Source organism: Epinephelus moara, chromosome 9 (genome assembly GCF_006386435.1).
Source record: "Epinephelus moara isolate mb chromosome 9, YSFRI_EMoa_1.0, whole genome shotgun sequence".
Classification (NCBI taxonomy): Eukaryota; Metazoa; Chordata; class Actinopteri; order Perciformes; family Serranidae; genus Epinephelus; species Epinephelus moara.
The window spans coordinates 36,261,840-36,282,356 of NC_065514.1; the positions used below are offsets into that span (position 1 = coordinate 36,261,840).

At 38.7% G+C, this 20,517-nt stretch overlaps 1 protein-coding gene across 3 annotated transcripts in view; it reads left to right on the forward strand.

Moving 5' to 3' along the window:
- Window positions 1-1,236: 1,236 nt before the first annotated feature.
- il6st (interleukin 6 cytokine family signal transduce) overlaps window positions 1,237-20,517 on the forward strand; it is a 45,142-nt gene continuing 25,861 nt past the window's right edge. The window contains exons 1-8 of one of the 3 annotated variants that reach the window (XM_050052670.1): window positions 1,237-1,395; window positions 1,785-1,866; window positions 7,650-7,949; window positions 8,458-8,605; window positions 13,325-13,485; window positions 13,634-13,788; window positions 15,594-15,756; window positions 15,958-16,040. In XM_050052670.1, the coding sequence (XP_049908627.1) occupies window positions 1,797-1,866; window positions 7,650-7,949; window positions 8,458-8,605; window positions 13,325-13,485; window positions 13,634-13,788; window positions 15,594-15,756; window positions 15,958-16,040 (1,080 nt within the window). In that variant the 5' untranslated portion in view covers window positions 1,237-1,395; window positions 1,785-1,796. The remainder of the gene's footprint in view (window positions 1,396-1,784; window positions 1,867-7,649; window positions 7,950-8,457; window positions 8,606-13,324; window positions 13,486-13,633; window positions 13,789-15,593; window positions 15,757-15,957; window positions 16,041-20,517) is intronic. The other 2 variants (XM_050052671.1, XM_050052672.1) reach the window with 2 other exon arrangements.

Consider the following 20,517-nt stretch of genomic DNA (forward strand, 5'->3'; position numbering starts at 1 on the left):
ACCCCCCAATAAAGCAAAACTGCATATTTCAGAGTGGCCTTTTATTGTGGCCAGCCTAAGGCACACCTGTGCAATATTCATGCTGTCTATCTCGGCAAAGGAGAAGTGCTCACTAACACAGATTTAGACAGATTTGTGAACAATATTTGTGAGAAATGGTCTTTTGTGTATATAGAAAAGGTTTTAGATCTTTGAGTTCAGGTCATGAAAAATGGGACCAAAAACAAAAGTGTTGCATTTATATTTTTGTTCAGTGTATACATATATATATATATATATATATATATGTACATGTTTGTGTGTGTGTGTGTGTATACATATATATATATATATATATATATATTGTCCGAATGCAATGATTGGTCGGAGAACCATTAGACACTTAGAACCACTCTCTTAGAACCATTTGAGAATGGTATAATTATGAGTTTTTATCTCTGGTGGAATTCACTTACATTTTAGTGTGCCACCATCAGCTTATTAATAGCATTTTAACCTAAACAAAGAAAAGCATAAAATTTCCAGAAAGGTACGTGTTGCTTTGAAGGCTGAAAAGGACACTGACCACTTAGTTTTCTGTTTGATGCTGTATTCTCACAAAATAAGGTGGACATAAACATCACAGATGTGTGTCAAAAGCAAGATTTAGTTTTTGTTATATAACTACCATAAAAACAACTTTGATCTTTAGCCCACTTCTGAAACCAAACCTACCTGTACCTTTTCCCAACAAATAAGGAATAAAAAAAGGTGTTCTAAAGCTACAGCAGGAGGAAAGGACGCCCTTTAGACATTAAACTCTTTTCAATCGATAAAATGTCTAAATGATTTGAAAAGGTAAAGCATCCACAGTAATACTTTCACATGCACAATCACACTCTGTTCCCATCCTGACTTTCGAGTCAGTGCCAAGAATGCCATGTTTACGACCCTTTGTGCGCATGTGCAGTGCATTCTTGTGAACACGAGGGGCGGAGACATACTGGAAAACAACAGTGAGGGGACATGCCAGTACAAGAATGTCAAACCAGAAACCTTCGATTAGTCACAAGTGTTTGACAGACAGTTTTTCTGACCAATCATAAAACAGTATGCCTTTACTGAGCATTGACACAGATCCCTAAGCTGTCAGCAATAGGGCATAGGCTCACCGATGATGACTCGGGTCCATCCCTATGTTGTAAGATTGTGTAAAAGTGGTGCAGCACCGCAACATGTTGCGACATACCTTTCTCTTGACGGGAAGTGGGTGGTCCTACCACAGAGTCGCTTGCACGGACATGACACAAATAACAGGTACAATTCTTGTTTTGACGTAAGTTAGGTTTAAGCCTTAAAGACATGAGGTATTGATCCAACAGCGGTTATACGGGGAGCCACACTGAGCCCAGTTAGGTAAGTAATAAACCGTTGCTTTTAATAGCGGAAACAACATGGCGTTAACGGGGATGGCAATGTGAGCTACAGATGCTAACCTAGCAATAACTATTTAATTCGACATACGCAAACGTTACCTCCACGTTAGCTAAGGTTACTACGGACGAAAAGTTGGAGGTAGTAGCGAACGCTACGTAGCTAAAGCTACTATGGCTGACACTGTACTAACGTTAAGTTTTCATCAAACGTTAGCGTTAACATATGTGTCTCAGCAATATTGTTACCGAACAAATGAGCTAACCTCGACGTTACGCCATGACTTGTTAACGAAGACTATCGTTACGTTTGTAACAAATTTGACACTAGCTTTGCCAGTCTGACATTTTGTTCTTTTGTTGTGTTCCTAGTTTGTCATCATCATGATGTCTGCGAGAGTTCTCCAGCTGCTGGTGTTAGCTTGCCTTGTCTATGCTCTACCTGCAAGAGGTGGTCAGTACCATTTTACATTTGAACACTTGACAGTATTTCAGTGTTGTCTTTCAGTGGACAGATAAACGCCAAACTGAATGTCACCTTTATACTACTGTCTGATTCTGCACATTTTCACTACAATGTATAGTATATCTTTTCCATGGTCATTTTTTTCACAGCAGGAGTGGAAGTAATAACATGAATTATGGCTGCATCCCATTGCTATGCTTCAGTTCAAGGACTTTACAGATTAATAAAAAGTGATGGAAGTAGGTTGTTACAAATAGATGGTCCTCTGTATTTCAATGAATAATGATTAAGGGAAGTCTGACAATACGGTAGATAAAGCTCCTAGTCTTCTCAGGGGTGTAAACATAGAGCAGGCAGTGCGGTTGCTCTGGGGCCCTTGGGGTGGGGGAACATTGCAAATGATTCAGATTGCCACCCTGTAACTACACTTGTGTTGAAGAAGAACTCACATTAAATTAAAAATGGTGCCATTTGCTATAGGCTGTAGCACTCAAAAATGCAAACTCATCTCCATCATGATTTTCTTTTCTTTTCTCTTTTGTAAAATAGTCAGTAGCAATCTTTAACAAAAGTATATGCTTATTCTACATGAACTAGAAAACCAATAATAAACTGTATATATGAAAAACTATTCAATTAAATGAATAACTTCTCATGTTCTTTGATGTTTTTGTCATATACAGGTATGCAATGATGATTCTTTGGTAACATGTTAGATGATGTTGTCTAATGACTAGGGCTGTAGTCAACCAAAGAAAATCTTGGTCGACTGAAGTTGTACATAATCTTCAACTAATCGATTAGTTGTGGGGAAAAAAAAAATCTGCACGTTATTTTTACTTCTGCGGTGGTGTGTCTGTGTCACCCTGCAGTTACTCCTCCAAAACGCTAGTTGGCGGTGGAGGACTGTGTTAAGTGCTGTAAAGTTTAGTTGATTCAAAACACACATTAAATATTGCTTAATAGAGACAATTTCAAACACAGGTACGCAAATTGGCTTCACTATAAATCGCAGCATTGACAGACAAACACTTATCTTTATCTGGACACATTTCCCCCACCAATACAACATGCTAACGTTATTAGCACAAGTCTATGGCATTTTACATTGTATTAATTAGCCTAGCAACTAGCGATCTTTTCCTCTTCTCATATAAAACCAGGGACAACAGCAACACTTAACAAAGGTAACGGCATATAATTTGTCTCCATTACAACTCACAAGGTTCACCGACAAAACAACTGTCACACTAAACACGTGCCTATTGCATTTTACATTGTATACATTAGCCTAGCGACGAGTGGAGATTTCCTCTGTTCATATGAAGTATAAATCCCTAAAGGATATATAACACTCAAGACTTCAAATGCTATTTTAATGGAGGCTTTACTGTCTTCACAATTTATTGTTTCTTATCTGTGAAATACATGTAAATACAAGCTTCATTTCCACTGAGGGAAATGGTTTCAGTATACAGAAACTGACAGGAGGTCCGCGTCACCGCGACGCTGTAAGAAAGCTGGCAGTAAGAAAGAACAAGAGAGAAACAAATGGGAGGAAAAAGTAGCAATGCTCCCTAAATTAGATTCCTTTGGCTTTTTTTAATAAACAGTTGCCAGTGGTGTGTGTAAGTGCGCCTTATAACTAGTAACTAGTAGGCTTGCACCGATTAATCGCAGTGCTCGGAATCGGGCCGGTTTTCACGTGATCGGCCATGACCTGCGACCGGCCGGTCAGTCTAAAATATGCCAATTTAAAAACGCTGGTCAAATTCCCACCGCGCTGCATGATTAACATCGTGTAACATCAGCAGCGCACACACACGCACATGGGCAACTCACGGCTTGGGCGATGTGAGGAAGTGAAACATGGGCAGCTTCTCACCTTAATCATTCACGCACACACATCAAAAGAGAGAAGGAGAAAGTTGTTAATTGTCTGTGTTAAACTGAACTGCAGAGCTCTCACTGCTGCACTGTGCAGCTTGAAACTGACGAGGTGCGAGGCTGCGTGCCGAAGATGCGCGTTTTGCGCGCTTACTGGCGGGCGTGTCCTGAAGACCTGTGTGAATTTTCCACAGGAGATATTTTTACTTTTGTCTATTCAAGAAATTAGCCACAAATGCTATCCACCAAGACTTATTATTTTATTTATCTATGTTTTTATTTATGTATGCCTTTTTTACTTATTTATTTTAATACTGTACCTGAAGTTATATATGAGCAAAAAGGGAAACGTTTCTTAACGTCAATTTTGTTTGTTTGTTTGAAATGATTATTGAAAAGCTGGTTGTATCTTGGTTAAAATGTTCTAATAAAGAAAAGATAGAAAATATTGCAGTATCTTGTGTGCTGTAAAGTGGTTTGACAAAAATGAAATCGGAATCGGCCATCCAAACACTCTGCAAATCGGAAATCGGTATCGGCCCAAAAAATTGTAAGTAGTATTCACTAGGGCCTGTCACCATAGCATGCACTGAGGCCCGAAGTAACTACCTTAGGCCACTGGTCTTGTAGAATGTAAGTGAATGTCTAAGGAAGATTTTAAAAAGTTCTGGAAAATGCTAGGCAATTAAGGAGTTAGGTGTACATATTTAACTTGAATACACAAGTCTGGGACATGTTCACATTAAACCTTTGAAACTGATGGAAGCTGATATTTTCTAAAGAGAGGAGCAGGTAAGTTTCATCATTTAGCAAAGCTGATAGCTTTAAAACATTTCTTTTGAATTAAAAAAAAAAAATCACAAGACGGAACCATTGTTAATACTGTATTATTTCCACTTTCTTTGTTGTATAGAAGTTCATAGAGATACAGATATATTGACAAAAAACATGAAACAAGAAGACAAAAACTAAAACAAACACATTCAATTAGAATTCAATAATACAGGGCAGGAAAGTCAGTTTGGTTTTTGAGTATTCCAAGAAAATGACAAAACTTGTATGAAAAACAGCATGTTAATTTCAATCTAATCTTGACTCAAATATAGCATTAGATTAAATGTTTATTTCAACATTGATTTTAAGTTTCTTTTTTAGAAAGTTGGCAAAATCAATCCAAAACACTCTGGTGTGTACAGTGAAATAAATGAGGAATACTCCCTATTTCCAGTCCACAGAAATCACACTTTTTTATTTATTTAATCACACTTATTTTTGCCCTGCTTGATTCTGAGAGGAACCCTGTGGAATCCTTCCGCAGGACTGTAACAGCATTTTCTACAATTTCTACATGACTTTATCACATTCCCAACTACTTAAAAGCAACACATTATGATTGAGATGGCATATGCTAAGCTGAATCACTATGCCAGAGAAGTGGGAGGTATACAATGAAGCTGTCTTACACTCTGCATGTTTAACCCATAATCCTCAACACATTTCTATGCATTTTTATCTTCTTCATCTTTATAGACATGTCTAATAGTTGTTTTCAACCTTACCTGTCCATCAGAAGGAACTGTCACCAGCATCATTTGGCCATTTACCACACTTAAAGTGAATATTCACATGTTAAATGTGGCTCAGATCTCAGTGTGAAGGGCTTGGTTAACCCTCTACACAATAGCTTTTCTGCATTTTTCCGTTTCTCCCCAAATGTGACAGTGGGATTCTTTCCCCCCAAATGAGGCATGGCCTTGATTATAACGCGATGCTGGTCTGGTCTATTGGATGTTACGCCCAGGATCCTGTTTGTCACGAGACCTTTGCCTTGAAGGTTTAGTGGCCCCTCAAGAGTTTCCTGAGCTGATGTGCATGTAGTATAAGAGTCAGTACTCTTACATGACATAAGAGAAAATTGTTTTTTTGTGTTAGTCCAACTAATATCACGCTAAATTGAATTTCTCAAAGTCGGACTAACACACTCAGATAATGAGATTGGGAATCAAATCACTTCTGCATGTATACAGTCAATCAGACCCAAACTGGCCTAGGCACAGTTTCTGCCCTGGGCTTTGACCCAGAAGTCCAATAGCATTAAATGCGTAACAGAAGATGAAGCTGGTAATGACATGGTGAAATCTACTTCCAGAGCCATGCGTTTTTGGACAGGCGAAATGTACAGAGCTGTAAAGTTGCCACCATGGTACCAGTTTGCCGCTAGCTAACCGTAGCTAACTTGTTTGTTGATGGTTTGGTCTGTGAAATAATAGGTTGACTGGAAAAAAGTCCAAAACTAACAAGCTGAAAGGGGGCATATCGTAGTGGAGTCAGACATACTTTGGTCAGTAAATTGATATCCCTGCCGTGCTTGTATACTGGGACAAGGAGAGTAGTCCAATTTAATGGCCTAGTTGATGTAGCTATAACTGTAGCTCCACTTAACTTCATGTAAACGTACCGAGTAGGGCTGCAGCTATTGATTCATTTAGTAATCGAGTATTCTATCGATTATTCTGGCGATTAATCAAGTAATCGGATAAGAAATACTGCGTCTTTTTATTAGATTATTTAAGCTTTATTTAAGGGCAATATAGAAAAGAGAAAATAAGAAAAGTCTCTGAAATGAGAGAAATGAGCAACACGTTTGTTTCCCTTTTTGAAAGTCAGAGCTTTTCAGTAGTGAAGTGAATTGATTGACCAAGTAGCGCGATAGCGTCCATAAAAGTTACAAACTCTTTATCCCAGGAAAATCTCTGAAATGCAGCAGACTCTTTTCCTGTGGAAATCTGCATAAAAGTAAGGATAGTAAAACTGAGGATAAGGGATGTGACTGACGCCAGTGCCACACCAAGGCATGAGACAACAGAGTTGCCCCTCATCCCAAATTGAAAAATAAAATGTACTGTCCCTTACTGATTCAGTACGGGATGCAGTTTGTCCCGTATTTCTGTGGAAAGAGTTTAACGAGACATATTGGAGAAATATTAGATGTCACATAATGGCAGGTGTGTCACTCAGCGTTATCATTGCCATAATTACGGAGACTCTGCTCAGGACCACTGTTAGCCCGCTCACTGACCCACTGACTGACTGATAAAGTTATCTGAAGGTCCCTTTACGCCCGGATATTAAACTTATGGAGCTTATGAATTCATAAAGCCTCACGTGCACTTATATCTCAGTCATTGTGGAGCTGGGCACACTAGGGCTGTAGTCTCCTGGTCGACTGATTGATTATTTGGTCGATATGCTGGAGGGACAGGCTAAGTTACCTGTGAAAATGGGTCCCGTTGTTTACACAACATTGAACTCGCCCACCCTAACGCTCAATTTGCCTCGAGGCTTTCTGGTAATAGAATTATTCAAGTTACTCGAGGAACTGTTTCAGCCCTAGTACCGAGTTAGAAAATGCTGTGGTTTTGTTGTAGTTCCAGGTTGATCCACTAGGAGGTCCGCCTGTTTGTGTCGCAACACTGGGTCACAGGTGTGTGTTGCCTCGCTCTGCACCCTGCGACTGTCTCTTGAGCCAGCTGTGTTTCTCTGTATGTTGCTTTGGGTGGTAGCAGATGTGTTTCCTCCATTTGTGTGTGCTGTGTCTGTTTGCTTGTGTTTCGCGAAGATGCAGTGTGTCGAGCACACTTTGTAACAGTACAACTCTGGAATATAGTCATCAAACTGCAGCAGATGTTTCTGTTGGTTTTGTGTTCATTTCTCGGACTGTTGGAGGAACTTGAGTTATTTGCTAACTCAGCAGTCAGCAGTCACAGTCATATGTTAAAAAATGTTGCTCATGCAAGCACACTGACCATATGAGTATTGCTTTGTTTGAGTTTGATTCTTAACATTGAATTATAGTGTTTTCTTATTTTGTCTGTCTTCAAAAGATGAGAGCCATTTGGTGATAGCCCCACAGTCTCCAGTGCTAGAGATTGGGACTAACTTCACGGCTACATGCATGATCATCAATACAACTGAAGTCACAGCAGATGACCTCTACTGGAATCTGTCTAAGACTACTGTACCCAGAGAACAGTACACTAAGATAAACGGATCAGCTCTCAGTGTCACTGTCCCCATCATCGGTGAAAAACCTGTATGGTTATTTTGCCTCTGCAAGAAAGTGTCATCCTATTTTTTCCTGAATGGAGGCAAATTTATCCACGGGATCTACCTTACAAAAGGCTGTAAGTTTTTGTTGGCAGAACACTAACCACCTGTATTCAGTGCTTATATCTTTGGTCATTCTTTCTATCAGTTACGATCACATTTTACTACAGACAGTTTTAAGAACTGTAAATGAGGGGACATATTTAAGTTCTTACCCAAACTGTCTGCTGTTATAATGAGAGCTTGTAAACCTCCATCCTGTTTAAATTTTACTTACTGTAGTTGTGGGCACACAGGTTTAAAGAGATGTGGGCAGTTATGTATTTCCAGGGTGTTCAGTTTAGTTTTGCCTCTCTGTGGCAAAGGAATAATGTAGGCTTCATCTGAGAGAGTAACAGCACAAACGTATGTGATTAGAAATGTATTCTACCTTCCCTCTTATCTTTAAGTTGTCTCTCAAATATTTTAATACCTAAGTCTGTGAAAAAAGGGTAGATAGGTAGTTTTGCATAATATATATATATATATATTTAAAAAAAAAATTAAGTTAATAAGATGTCTGTGTGTTGTTTGTCCCAATGTCAGATCAACCAGGGAAGCCCGAGAATCTGTCCTGTGTGGCTCTTCAAGAAAAACGGTACATTTCTACAACCTTCAGCTGTAAGTGGGAAGCATCAGGACGTCAGACCCCAGAAGTCCCTACAACATACACACTGAATGTTGCAGTCATCCCGTGAGTATACCCCCAGGTGCTTTGGCATCATAGCCACTTCTGTTTGGAAATTTCCTCATCCAAAAATATTGGCAACGGTTCTGTTTTGGTACATTCCAGCACGGCTCAACCCCCAAATACTCCCTAAACCTGCCCAGCATGTAAAGGTTGGCGCCTCACATGCGGCTCTATTTACAAAAAGGCGTCTGAAATAATGTACTTCACTGTTCCGCTAGAACACCAGAAAATAGAATAGAGTAGAAAGAACTTTATTTATCCCAAAGGGAAATTCAACATGATTTATTAACACTAGTGATATCAACAACAAATTTGCCTTATTGTATAGTCCCTGGAAGATATGTATCTGCACCACAGCCAAAAGCTATTTCTTTGTCAGCCAAAATACAGCATTAGGTGACAAAAATACTCGCACAATGATCATCTGCCTTCTTGGCCTGGTGGCTTTGGTTGTTTATTTTCAGTTTATCTTTGCACTCCTAAAAAGGATCTCGAGTGATTTTCCAACTAGCCATAGTTAGCTCAACAACTGGCGATTGCCGATATTTTCAAGCACATCATTCAAACTAGACAGAAACAAAATAAAATTCACTAAAACCATCGCGGTTGGGTAGTCCACTGTTTCAAAATGTGAAATACTGGCTCCACACGCTGTATTTCCCCACTGTCTCTCAGCTGATGGCAGAAGCAAAATAAAATGACAAGAAAATGGCAATGTATTCAGCCAATTGTCCAAATATTTGTCCAATAGTCCAACTGTAATCTCCAGCACACCTCTGTCCAAGTGAGGAGTAAAACTTTCATGCATAGTAACACACACACACAGGCTCTCTCTGGTTGGAAGTTGATGACAGCATCTAACAAAACTATCCATGCTGTAATTCAGTGCAGCAGAATGATTCAGTTTCTGTTGGCGTCATAGGGCAGTTTGAGCGAAGGCACCAGTAGTCACCTTATGTTCCCTGCAGCTCAGGTTCTGTATGGTCAGTAGTGCCCTCTTGTACGACTCAGCTGCAGCCTTTCTGCTGTATTTCTTCAGGTGGGTCGAATAAATACCCTGCCTGAATATCTGAGTTGGCAAATACACTGTTAAAATATCCTTGTCCATAACATCCTCTGCACACATAGGAAATGATGCCATTTTGGTGAACATGAAGCTAGTTTGTAATGAGAGACAAGATGGAAGATTTGTTTTTGGATGCATCCAGAGCACACCCACTGATACCCAGAAGTGGGGACAAAAAATAAAAGCCAAAACAACTGGTAGTTTTTCGGAGCACCACTGAAGTCCCCGGTTTGCGGAGGATCAGCAGATTTTGAAGCAGCCCCCGGAGACACAGAGCACTATTAAAAAAACATGTTTTATGTCACACTATAGTCCAGATTTGTTTAGCTGAAGTTAATGTTGAAAAACAGCAAAGTTATCCTTTATTGTTAAGGGGTATTATTGCTGGTATGGAGGACTGGATAATTCAATGTTTGTCATGGCTTATCATTTGTAGTTTCTGACTTTGAATGAAAACATTTCTTTCTAGCCCTGTTTAGACACACCAGTCACTGTAAACTGCCTGGCAATTCTACATCTGTTAAAGTCACACCAACAATCAGACAAGATAACACTTTGTAACATTTCAATATCACATCCCTAGTGGATCTGTATGTCTTATCTGGAAATATCCATCGTAAAGCATGTGTACATTCTAATTGGATCAGCCAGACCACCATCTGCCAACAAGACCACATCTGGAGGTGGTTTAAAAAGTAACTTCACCCAGTTTGATAAACCTGCTAGCCCTGTCAGCTAGTGGTGGCAGCATGCATTTTCTGCACCTGTGCAGGACTGGTGCAGTGACTCAGCTGTAGTATTATGCTACATCATAACTGAATTGTATTTGTTTTGTTTTATTTAACCCATTTTTAACCAGGTAAGTCCCACTGAGATCAATGTTCACTTTTTCAAGGGAGACAGCATATGAAAAAGTTACAGCCAGCAACAACACAAAAAAATAAATAAAACACCTACACACAATGACAAGAACCAACTGATTCATTCATCCTTGTACTTATGAGAGCTTTAAAATCAGGCATGGAGATCAATTCACATAGTTTCCACTCTTTCTGAAGGCTATTCCAAGTGAGAATAGGAGCAGAACACATAAAAGCTTTCTTTCCCAGCTCAGTCTGAGCACCAGGCACAGAGAACCGAACTAAGCCTTGAGATCTCAGACTATAGCTTCAGTCAAATCTCTGGTCAAAAGACAAATGTACAAAGGGAGTTAACCCAGTATGGCTTTATGAATAAACAAATACCAGTGACTGAGCCTACGAAGAGATGGCCAACTATGGAAGTTTTTATTTAACTTTGTCTTGTGTGGGTTACAAATAATAATCTACAAATGTGTACCATGATCCACAAATGTCTCACTATCCACAATCTTGTCTTTTTATATTTGTGTTGTAATAACTCATATCCACAAAATACAGTGTGATCTGCAAATGTGCATAACTTACTCTGTAAACGCATACTTTAATTTCACATAAAAGTGTTACAGGTTTTACAAATGTAAAGAGTTTTGCCTCAGCAAATACACTTGAAGTCATATTTACGCACTTGTTGATCTATTTCTACAAGTGAGACTGGTTTTGCACATTTGTGGCTCGCTTCCTGTAAGTTTGCAGGTCATGTGACAGTTGTGACCTCCCTCCTTTGTATTTGCATAATTTTGTCCAGTTCCTTCCTACTACAGCAGGATCTGTAAAAAATATCTGCGTGAGGTGCAGTTACTCGCCACATCTGCAGGTGGTGACATTCTCTCACATGAGATAACTGTACCAAGTAGGCCAAAGCAAAGAGCATATCTGGCATTCACATCTTTAACAATATCAACAACTGGACATAGGGACAGAAGTCAGCTGTTATTAGTTCCATTTCCAGAGAGCCTGGGGAATTATGCCTCTAAGTATGAGCACGTATGTCTTTTTGATGTTAAGCATTTGAAATAAAAGTGGATCGTTTGTAAGGATAATACTATTGCGATGCTAATTTTAATGCTATTCCCATTATGTGTTTGCATTAAGCTAATGGACTAATTTGACACAGGGTTGCAGTGGTGGAAGAAGTACTCAGATCTTTTACTGAGATTAAAGTACAAGAGAAACAAAAAGTAAAAGTACTCATGCAGAACGGTCCATTTCAGATCAAATAAAATTACTGATGCATAAATGTTTTTATCACTTAAATGTTGAGGCTGTTAAATGTGGGTCTTTTTTTGCAGGTAGCAGTCAAGTCTTGTTTATCCATCATAATTTATTTGTTCATTATATTTTTTACTATAAGTCTGAATCTGCAGTTTAACTAGTTTAAAGTAGCAGAACATGGAAATACTCAAGTAAAGTACAAGTTCATCAAAATTATACTAAAGTACAGTATGATTTCTGCTGTGGTAGGAATTGGACAAAATTACGCAAACAAATGGGAAAGAAGTCACAAATGTCATACGACCCACAAACTCACAGGAAGCGATCCACAAATGTGCAAAACCAGTTTAACATGTAGAAATTAATCCACAAATGCGTAAATATGCCTTCATGTGTATTTGCTGTGGTAAAATCTGGTAAAACACTTTTATGTGAAGTTAAAGTACGTGAGTAATGCGCATTTGCAAATCACACTGTATTTTTGTGGATATGACTTTATACAACACAAATGTACAAAGACATGTTTGTGGATAGTGAAATATTTGTGGATCATGGTGCAGATTTGTAGATTGTCTTGTGTGGGTTACACATAAAAAAGTCCAATACAAACTTCCATAGCCAACCAGCCCTGGAATAAAGCGTACAGTGATGAGTGAGGGCTTTACAATTTCTAACAAATCTCAGTGCACTATGACATGCACTATCTAACATGTGCAAACAATGAGCAGATGCATTCATATACAACAGAGAAGCACAATCCAGAACTGGTAAAAACGTAGCAGCAACCAGTCTTTTTCTGGCCTCAGAGGAAACAGGGCTTGTTTCTGAAATAAAACCCTAACTTTAGCTTCAGCTTTATAAGATTATCAACCTGAATTTAAAAGAAAGGCAGTCATCAAGCCAAATACTGAGATATTCGAAACAATGTGGTCACACAACAAACCACAGCTGACAACAGACTTGTACCTTTCAACTCTAGAAGCCAGTGCAGCTATGTTTTTCCTCCTTTCAAAATGGGGTGTGGACTGACTGGTTAATAGCGGATTTGTGGAGTTATGGTCATATTTGAAAAACGATGAGATGTCATACTTAATCAAACCCTGGCAATAATTGTCAAGCCACAGAGATACACAGCCATGTAACTGCAGGGTAAATTTAACAGTCAGTCCCTGCTGTAGCCAGTGAGAGAACTGACATCTCTGTCTTCCTTGGGATTATTTCAAGCTATCACTTTTGCTCTTCATCAACAGTCAGATGAAGCCAGCAGTGTTACAGATACCATGTCTGAGAGGGGTTCATATTTGTGTGTTCTCCGTGCCTTGTCTTAGGTCAAAGCATTGGATTGAATTTCATTCTTACAGCATACAGTGAGGGAGCTGGAAAGATGGAATTTTGGAATGTATGAAACAGTAAAAGTATTGTGAAAAGTTAAATTGTTGAAATTGGAAGAATTCAATTTGTATGTATCATTGTGTAGATCTTACTGTTGAGTTCCTATGAATGGTCTTCACATCTTTTTTTTAGGAGTTCTCGGACCTATATTGTGTCAACACCTAAAAACAGTGCCCAGGTGGAGTTTGAGGACAGTTTCCCCAATCATATGACGCTGGAGGTCTGGGTGGAGGCTCACAATAAACTGGGAAAAATACAGTCTGAGCATCTGAAAAAAGATGCTGGCTGGTTTGGTAGGTTATATGTTTGTTCTGATCCAGTCTGGTCTAAAACATGTACTCACCTCCATCACAATGTCGGCTCTGCTGAAATGTGATGTGTTGATTATTGATGATCACCATCTCACATATTCTTGACAGCTTGTTGTGTTTTTTGTTGCAGTGAAAACAAACCCTCCATCAGACGTCAAAATCATTTCAGAGAAGGGTTTTTCCACCTCCCTTCTGATAAACTGGAGTCATCCTATTGCTAAAGTATATGTGAAATTAATATATCAAATAAGATATTGCCCGAATGGATCTCAAAATTGGACTTATGTAAGTATGTTTGTCTCCTTCTACCACTCAGTAATGCCCATTTAAACATGCCTGTTTGTAACAGGCCAAGTGTTTGGCCTTGTGGTATTGCTACTTGCAGCTTTCCCCAGAACCACTTAAACTAACAACTTCACCCTCGACACCGCGTTTCTCTGGGTCCTACAATACACTGGGGCCCCAACCAGCCATAGATTTATAATGATGTTTCGGTATGAAAAATGTTAAAATTAGTACTATTCAAACACATTGTACAGTGAGATAACAAACAAAAGCCCCCCAAAGCATCTAAAAGATAGGCAGTTTGACGATATATGACTTACTGTGTACTTTTACATCAGAGGGAAACATACATTTACCTGACAGATGCATGTTACTGGTTACAGTGTAGATGAAGACTTTATTCACAAATATAACCAATAAAATATAACACATTATTATTTATTTAACTGTCCAGCACTGTATTAGAATTGAAGCTTGACCTGAAACAGATGTTGAGTAAATCAAAGCACAATGTGCTGGTAATTCCTCTCTTTCAGTCTTCACTTTAAATCAAAATTTAAATGCAGGACTTTTACTGTGTAGTATGAACAGTTTTACTATTAATAGTGAAAAGTTTTACTTCAGAAAAAAAGTTTTGAGCACCTCCTCTACCACTGCTTGCAGCCTATAAACATTCCCAATTCGAGAGAGTGAAAAGTACAGCAAGATTGCGATAGCCCGGGGCCCCCGAATCACCAAACCCGCTCCTGAAAAATACATCCGTCACATCTACTCTTACAGAAACAAAGTGAAATACACTAAAAAAAAACCACAGTGAAATACACGAAGTGGATGTATTAATTTCCAAACAGGCGTACTTTCTGCTTGCTTTAATCACTGCAGTTATAAAGTAGAGAATGGATTTAATTAGGGGAAGTATTTTGCCGGTAGTTACTAGCGTTATAAGTTCTGATGGCAAACTAACACACTTTGAGTTGCAATGGCAATGTTGAGCTAATCCTGTAGGCTCTCCGCTTGTGCTTGTTGACTCCAAGGAAGTGAATAAGGGTTTGGTTGTGACATTTGTATATCCAGCATCTAACGTTAAACTGCAGTCAGTGAGCTGCGGCACCGGCCCTGTGTGGATGACATGCTGCTTGCTCTGCACAACCCTGTGCTTCCTTGGATCCGGGAAAAAAAAGCATTCATTCTGAAAGTTCCATTGCTAATGCTTGAAATGTTTGAATTTTCTTAAATGTAGCCTAACATCTCTGCTCTCCCTTTCTTCACCTGTTGTTGAATGTAACTTTACCGTAGTAAGCGACAGAGAATCCCTGCTTACATAGGGGTAGACATTCTCAACTTCCTGAAGAGGCCTGAAACTCTGCCACTGCTGTCGCAAAGAGCTGCAGAGCACTGTTCTTTATTCAGAGTTTATCAACATTACACATGTTGCAGGCCCAAATTGTACCAAAGTCGACACTGCACATCCTTGGCACCACTGTGCTTCAGCACAGCCTTGCAGACTCACCAGCATCACTCTGGACTCTGTGGTTGATACATGTGTTATGCACATTAAATATGAGACCTGTATTATTACCACCTGTTAACACAGGTGTTGCAACATCAAGCAGAACTGAAATCTTAAGAACCATATATTTAATGTCAGTGTTTATCTTTATTTGTGTGTCTTTTCTTCTTGAGGCAGGTACATGTCTTTGTGTTATTTTGTACATCTGGCTACCTACTCAAACAAGTCTACCGTTAGTCTTCTCTGATAGGTAGATAACAAAATCAATCCAAGGGATGTATTTAATGTCTTTTAGGTACCTCTTTCGGACACTGCCACAGACATACAGTCCTTCAGACTCCAGAACCTTCAGCCAGACACAGTATATGTCACTCAGGTGCGCTGCAAAAGTGACAAAAAGGGCCATGTTTACTGGAGCAACTGGAGTAGCAACGCTACCAGAAGAACACCAGAGGACCGTGAGTATTTTGGCTGCCACTTCAGACTGCCCAGTACAAGTGATGACAAAAAGACATTTTAATCCCAATTTACATTTGTGAAAAGACTTACTGAACCTGTGAATCTTGAATGTTGAGTTGTATATGATATGGTAAGACATGGTGTGATGAGTTTCCTTTAGTTCTTTTGGTAACAAATTTTATTTTCTTTCTTTGGCCTAGGACCAACAAGTAAACCGGATTTATGGAGAATCATTACTGAGGTTGCCAGCATAAATGAACGACGTGTGCAGTTTATTTGTAAGGTAAAGTCCCATGTCACATTCGGTTTCACACTGTTACACCTAATGATTGATAATGATTTCCATTTGTAGTATTATAATTGTCAGTATGTCTCTGTTCTGGGGCCTCTCTGCCTTTCCTCGGGCCCACGCAGAAAGCCTCTTCTGCGGGCCTATGTGGAAAGCCTGAGGCGGAGAGAGCACACCTCTCCGCTCTTCCACGCACTTCCTAGGAAAGCCTTAAGGCAGACAGAGCAAACCTCGCTGCCCTTTCATGCGCCTACATGGAAAGTCTAAGGCAGGGAGAGCAGCAGCAAAGACCCCCCAGGAACAGAACAGAGCAGCATCAATGACAAACAGAAATGGTATTGATAAATCAGACACAACATGAAAGGAGGAGCTGGGGTGGAGGCGGGTTGCGAAGCGGATTGCAGAGTAAGCAGCAATGGTAGGCAGGCCAAAGCAGTTAAAAATGGGGCGCACTGAATGATATTAGCCAATTGGTTGCATAGAAAGGATTCGTGTGATCTATTAGCTGACTCCCTTCCATCAATCAGCTGATCCATCAGTTGATTGGGTTGTTTGAGATCAGGTGATGTAGCTGGGATATGAGCTGAGCTTGACATCGTGTCCTGCCCGAACTAATGCTATGCTCAATTAATACCACTGTTTGCATTGGAAAACATTAAACAACAAAAACTATTACATGTTAAAAAACAGATAATTCTTGACAGAGTCACGGGCTTTAGAGAATTCAAGAAATACACTAAGGTTTTGGAAAAGTAACAGAAGTATTTTCCGATCGATATTTTTACACTGATAAATATATAGGACAGGGGTGGGCAGCCCTGGAACCACATGTGGCTCCTTGACCTCTCTAGTGTCTCCCTGTTATATGAAAATGGTATGGATACAGTAATTTTTTAACATATTAAATTTAATTTATCATTGTTTTAGGCCTAAAGTGATGACTACGTACCCCAATTGTAAAAATGTGTAGCGATACACCTAGAAAAAAAAAAGTTTCAAGATTTCTTCAACTAAAATATGTGTCATATATCTTTGGCCTGGCGCCTTTTCCTCTAAATTTTGCTGAACCTCAACAGCAGTTGCTGGTCTTGACTCTCACTAGTAGGCTAGCTATAGATTCCAAATCCAAAAAATGAAAAGACTTAGAGGAAAATAGAGAATTCAATAGTGCATTGACAAATTTGTTTGCTTCGACCGCCAATGCTGCAAAGTTAAGAATACCAAATAATCATAAACAGCCCACTGCAGAGTAGCCACCTTGTGGTAAAAAATATTAGTGGACACTGTTCATCAGTTACCTATATGTACTTATTTAGACCTATAAGATATGTTGATAGGCTCATTTAGACTTACTGGGCTGTGTTACCCTCATTATAAGGCTCAATTATGTTTTCGGCTCCAGACAGATTTTATTTTTATTTTTTTTTGCCATAAATGGCTCTTTTGATAGAAAAGGTTGCAGTCCCCCGCTATATCATGTTCTGACTGTGATGATCACTGGTAAACACATTAAGGTGAAGTGCTTTGCAGGACTAGAGGTGGTACCTCTATAGACTCTCCATTTTGGCTGAATGGCACACTAGGCAGCAACCTACATCACCCATATATATCGCCGACTCTGCTATTGTCATACAGCTATTGAAAATATGCATTGCATTTGGTGATATACTCCTTCAGTGTGATTAACAAAATGAGTTTATCTGAACAAGCCAAGCTTGTAGAGCAATATATAAAGAGAAGCTGTTGCCTGAGCATGAACATGACATGACATAGAGCTACTGTCAGAGATAAAAGGTGCAGGTGATGGAAAGCGCTCTGTGCTTTTTTATAACATAATGTTAAGGTGTGTTCACACCGGACCTGTTTTTTTGTTTTTTCGCTAGCGACGAGTTTACATACAAAGTCAATGCAAACGGGCGATTGAGCGTATATTCGCCCGGGAGAAAAATTGCTTGGGCTCCGAGCAACAGCGATGGAGCGACAGAGCTCGTCGCTTGAGATGAGAAATTTCATCTGGAGCAGTATTTCGCTGGGTCTTGTCACTTGCAGCTCAACGCTGATTGGCTGCCGTAATCCCGTAATCCCGGGGGGGTGCTTGACTGTCATGACATGTCAGCTTCATTAAAAGTATAGCTGCAAATTAAAAGCAACAATAGATGTAAAAACACACAGAGACAATACATCTGTGATCAGTCCCCTAATTTAATTTTAACAATTTTTTTTCAATCTTCTCTAATTTCTCGTTTTATTTTATGGAAGTGATCAATGTAAGTGCATTTGTCCTAGAGCCGCCACGACGGTTTTTATAATGCAAATAACTCTGTTTAGGTAATTGTATGCTTTGGTGTACTTTTACAGAGTTTTACAATATGTATATAGCCTACCTGTATGTATCAAAATGTATAACTTTCAGCAGCGCTCTGCCGCGGTCCGGTCGGAGGTATAAATGCTCAGTGTAGTGTGTTTCATTTTTGTAACTTAAAGGCTTCAGAAAACGTACAAGACACATTTTTAGTAAAAGTCATAGGAAGAGAAGCTTGTAGGTTTATGCTCTTCCTAGCACCAGTGGTCTAAGTGAAAAGCTTGAGCTCTGTTTCACATTGGATTATAATAGTTGGTGTTATAGTCAGGACATTGAAAATAATTGTGTGGCATCAATAAAGTCCACATACCTGAGACGGGAAATGTGTTTTAATATTATTTTAGTTGTTTTTTGTTTGTTTTTTTTACCATTTTTTCCCATTTATTCCTGTTGTTGCTAATTTGTATCATACCTAAATGTATATCTATTCTGTGTATACATCTATAACAATCTCCCCTTAATTTAGCCCCCCTGCCGGTGCACACGCTCCCACTGAGGAAACACTGGAGTTAAGAACTAAACTATGATAAATGACATAAAATATTAAGATGTAGGCTTAACATAAAATACTTTAGTGATTAAATAAATTAAAACATATAGCCCACAGTAGATAGAAGTAGAACATGCTAAAAGTAAATACAATAATAGGCTAAATAGTGTCTAAGCAATAAATAGTGTCTAAACAATAATAAATTGTATATAAGTTATCTATTAGGCTACCATTCCACTCTGTAAATAGATTTTAAAATTTCAATATAATTTTAATATTATTTTTGCTTATTTCATTATTGTTATTATTGGTTTACTTTTTAGTTGTATTGTATTATCTGAGGATGACTCATTTTAGTAACTATCTACAGTAAAAAAAAAAGAAAGAAAAGAAACAAATAAAAATCATTTTATACACTGGGCCAAAAAACAACCTGATCTCACAGAAATACGTGAAATGACCACGACCTCTTAACACCGCATTCCGTGGTGGCAGCACATAATGGGTTGAAATTACGTGCCAGTACCACTGAAACAATGCCAATGTAAAGTCACTTAGGATCCATAGTACCACTGAAACAATGCCAATGTAAAGTCACTTAGGATCCATTGTCGTGGTGTCCACACGGATTTCCTGATTCAATAACGTCCTGTATACACACAAAAACACGAAAGTGTTCTTGCAAATATATTCCTCTGTTATAATTTCCCACCAATAATAATAATAATAATAATAATAACATGATAGTTCGGCTGTACTTGATATTTGATATAGGCCTATTCAAATATTCAGTCCCAAAAACGCCGTTTCTACAGTACTAGCTAAATGATCTGAAATTAACCATCATCCTTACTTTTTCTTAACATAGTTCATCTAGATGCAGTGTCATTATTAGTTCGGCTTTACTAGATATTAGATATATTCAGTAGATGTATCTTTTTACGACTCTATTTTACAACAAGCCGCAAAAAACCTACCGTCCCAAAAACGCAGTTTCTAGAGTACTATCTAAAATATCTAAAATTAGCCAACATCCTTGCTTTATTTCTTAAGGTAGTTCATCTAGGTGCAGTGTAATTACTAGTTCGGCTTTACTAGGTATTAGATATATTCAGTAGATCTATCTTTTTACGACCCTATTTTACAAGCCGCAAACAAACCTACCGTCCTACAAACGCCAAAAATATGGAAAATTAGCTATTTTTACTTTGTCTCAACATAGTTCATCTAGGTGCAGTGTAATAACTAGTTCGGCTTTACTAGATATTAGATATATTGGGCATATATATCTTTTTACAACCCTATTTAGAACCCTACATTGCAAATCAGAAGAACTACAACTATGTTGCTGATATGTATCAAGCTGCATGGCGTGGTCCCAGGGAATTGTAGTTTTTAAAGAAGATAAGTGTTTTTCCTAGATTTGGAAGTTGTAAATACTGAATTGAGAGTACACTGTGGACTTTAAGGGGATGGTAAACATACTTGTGTAATCATATTTTAAATATCTAATTTCTAAATGGGTGAAAATTAATTTTATCCATATTTTACCCATACCTGACAGCACCCCCAGTTGTTGACTACACTCACATGATAGTTGAGGTCAAGAGCTCCCTATA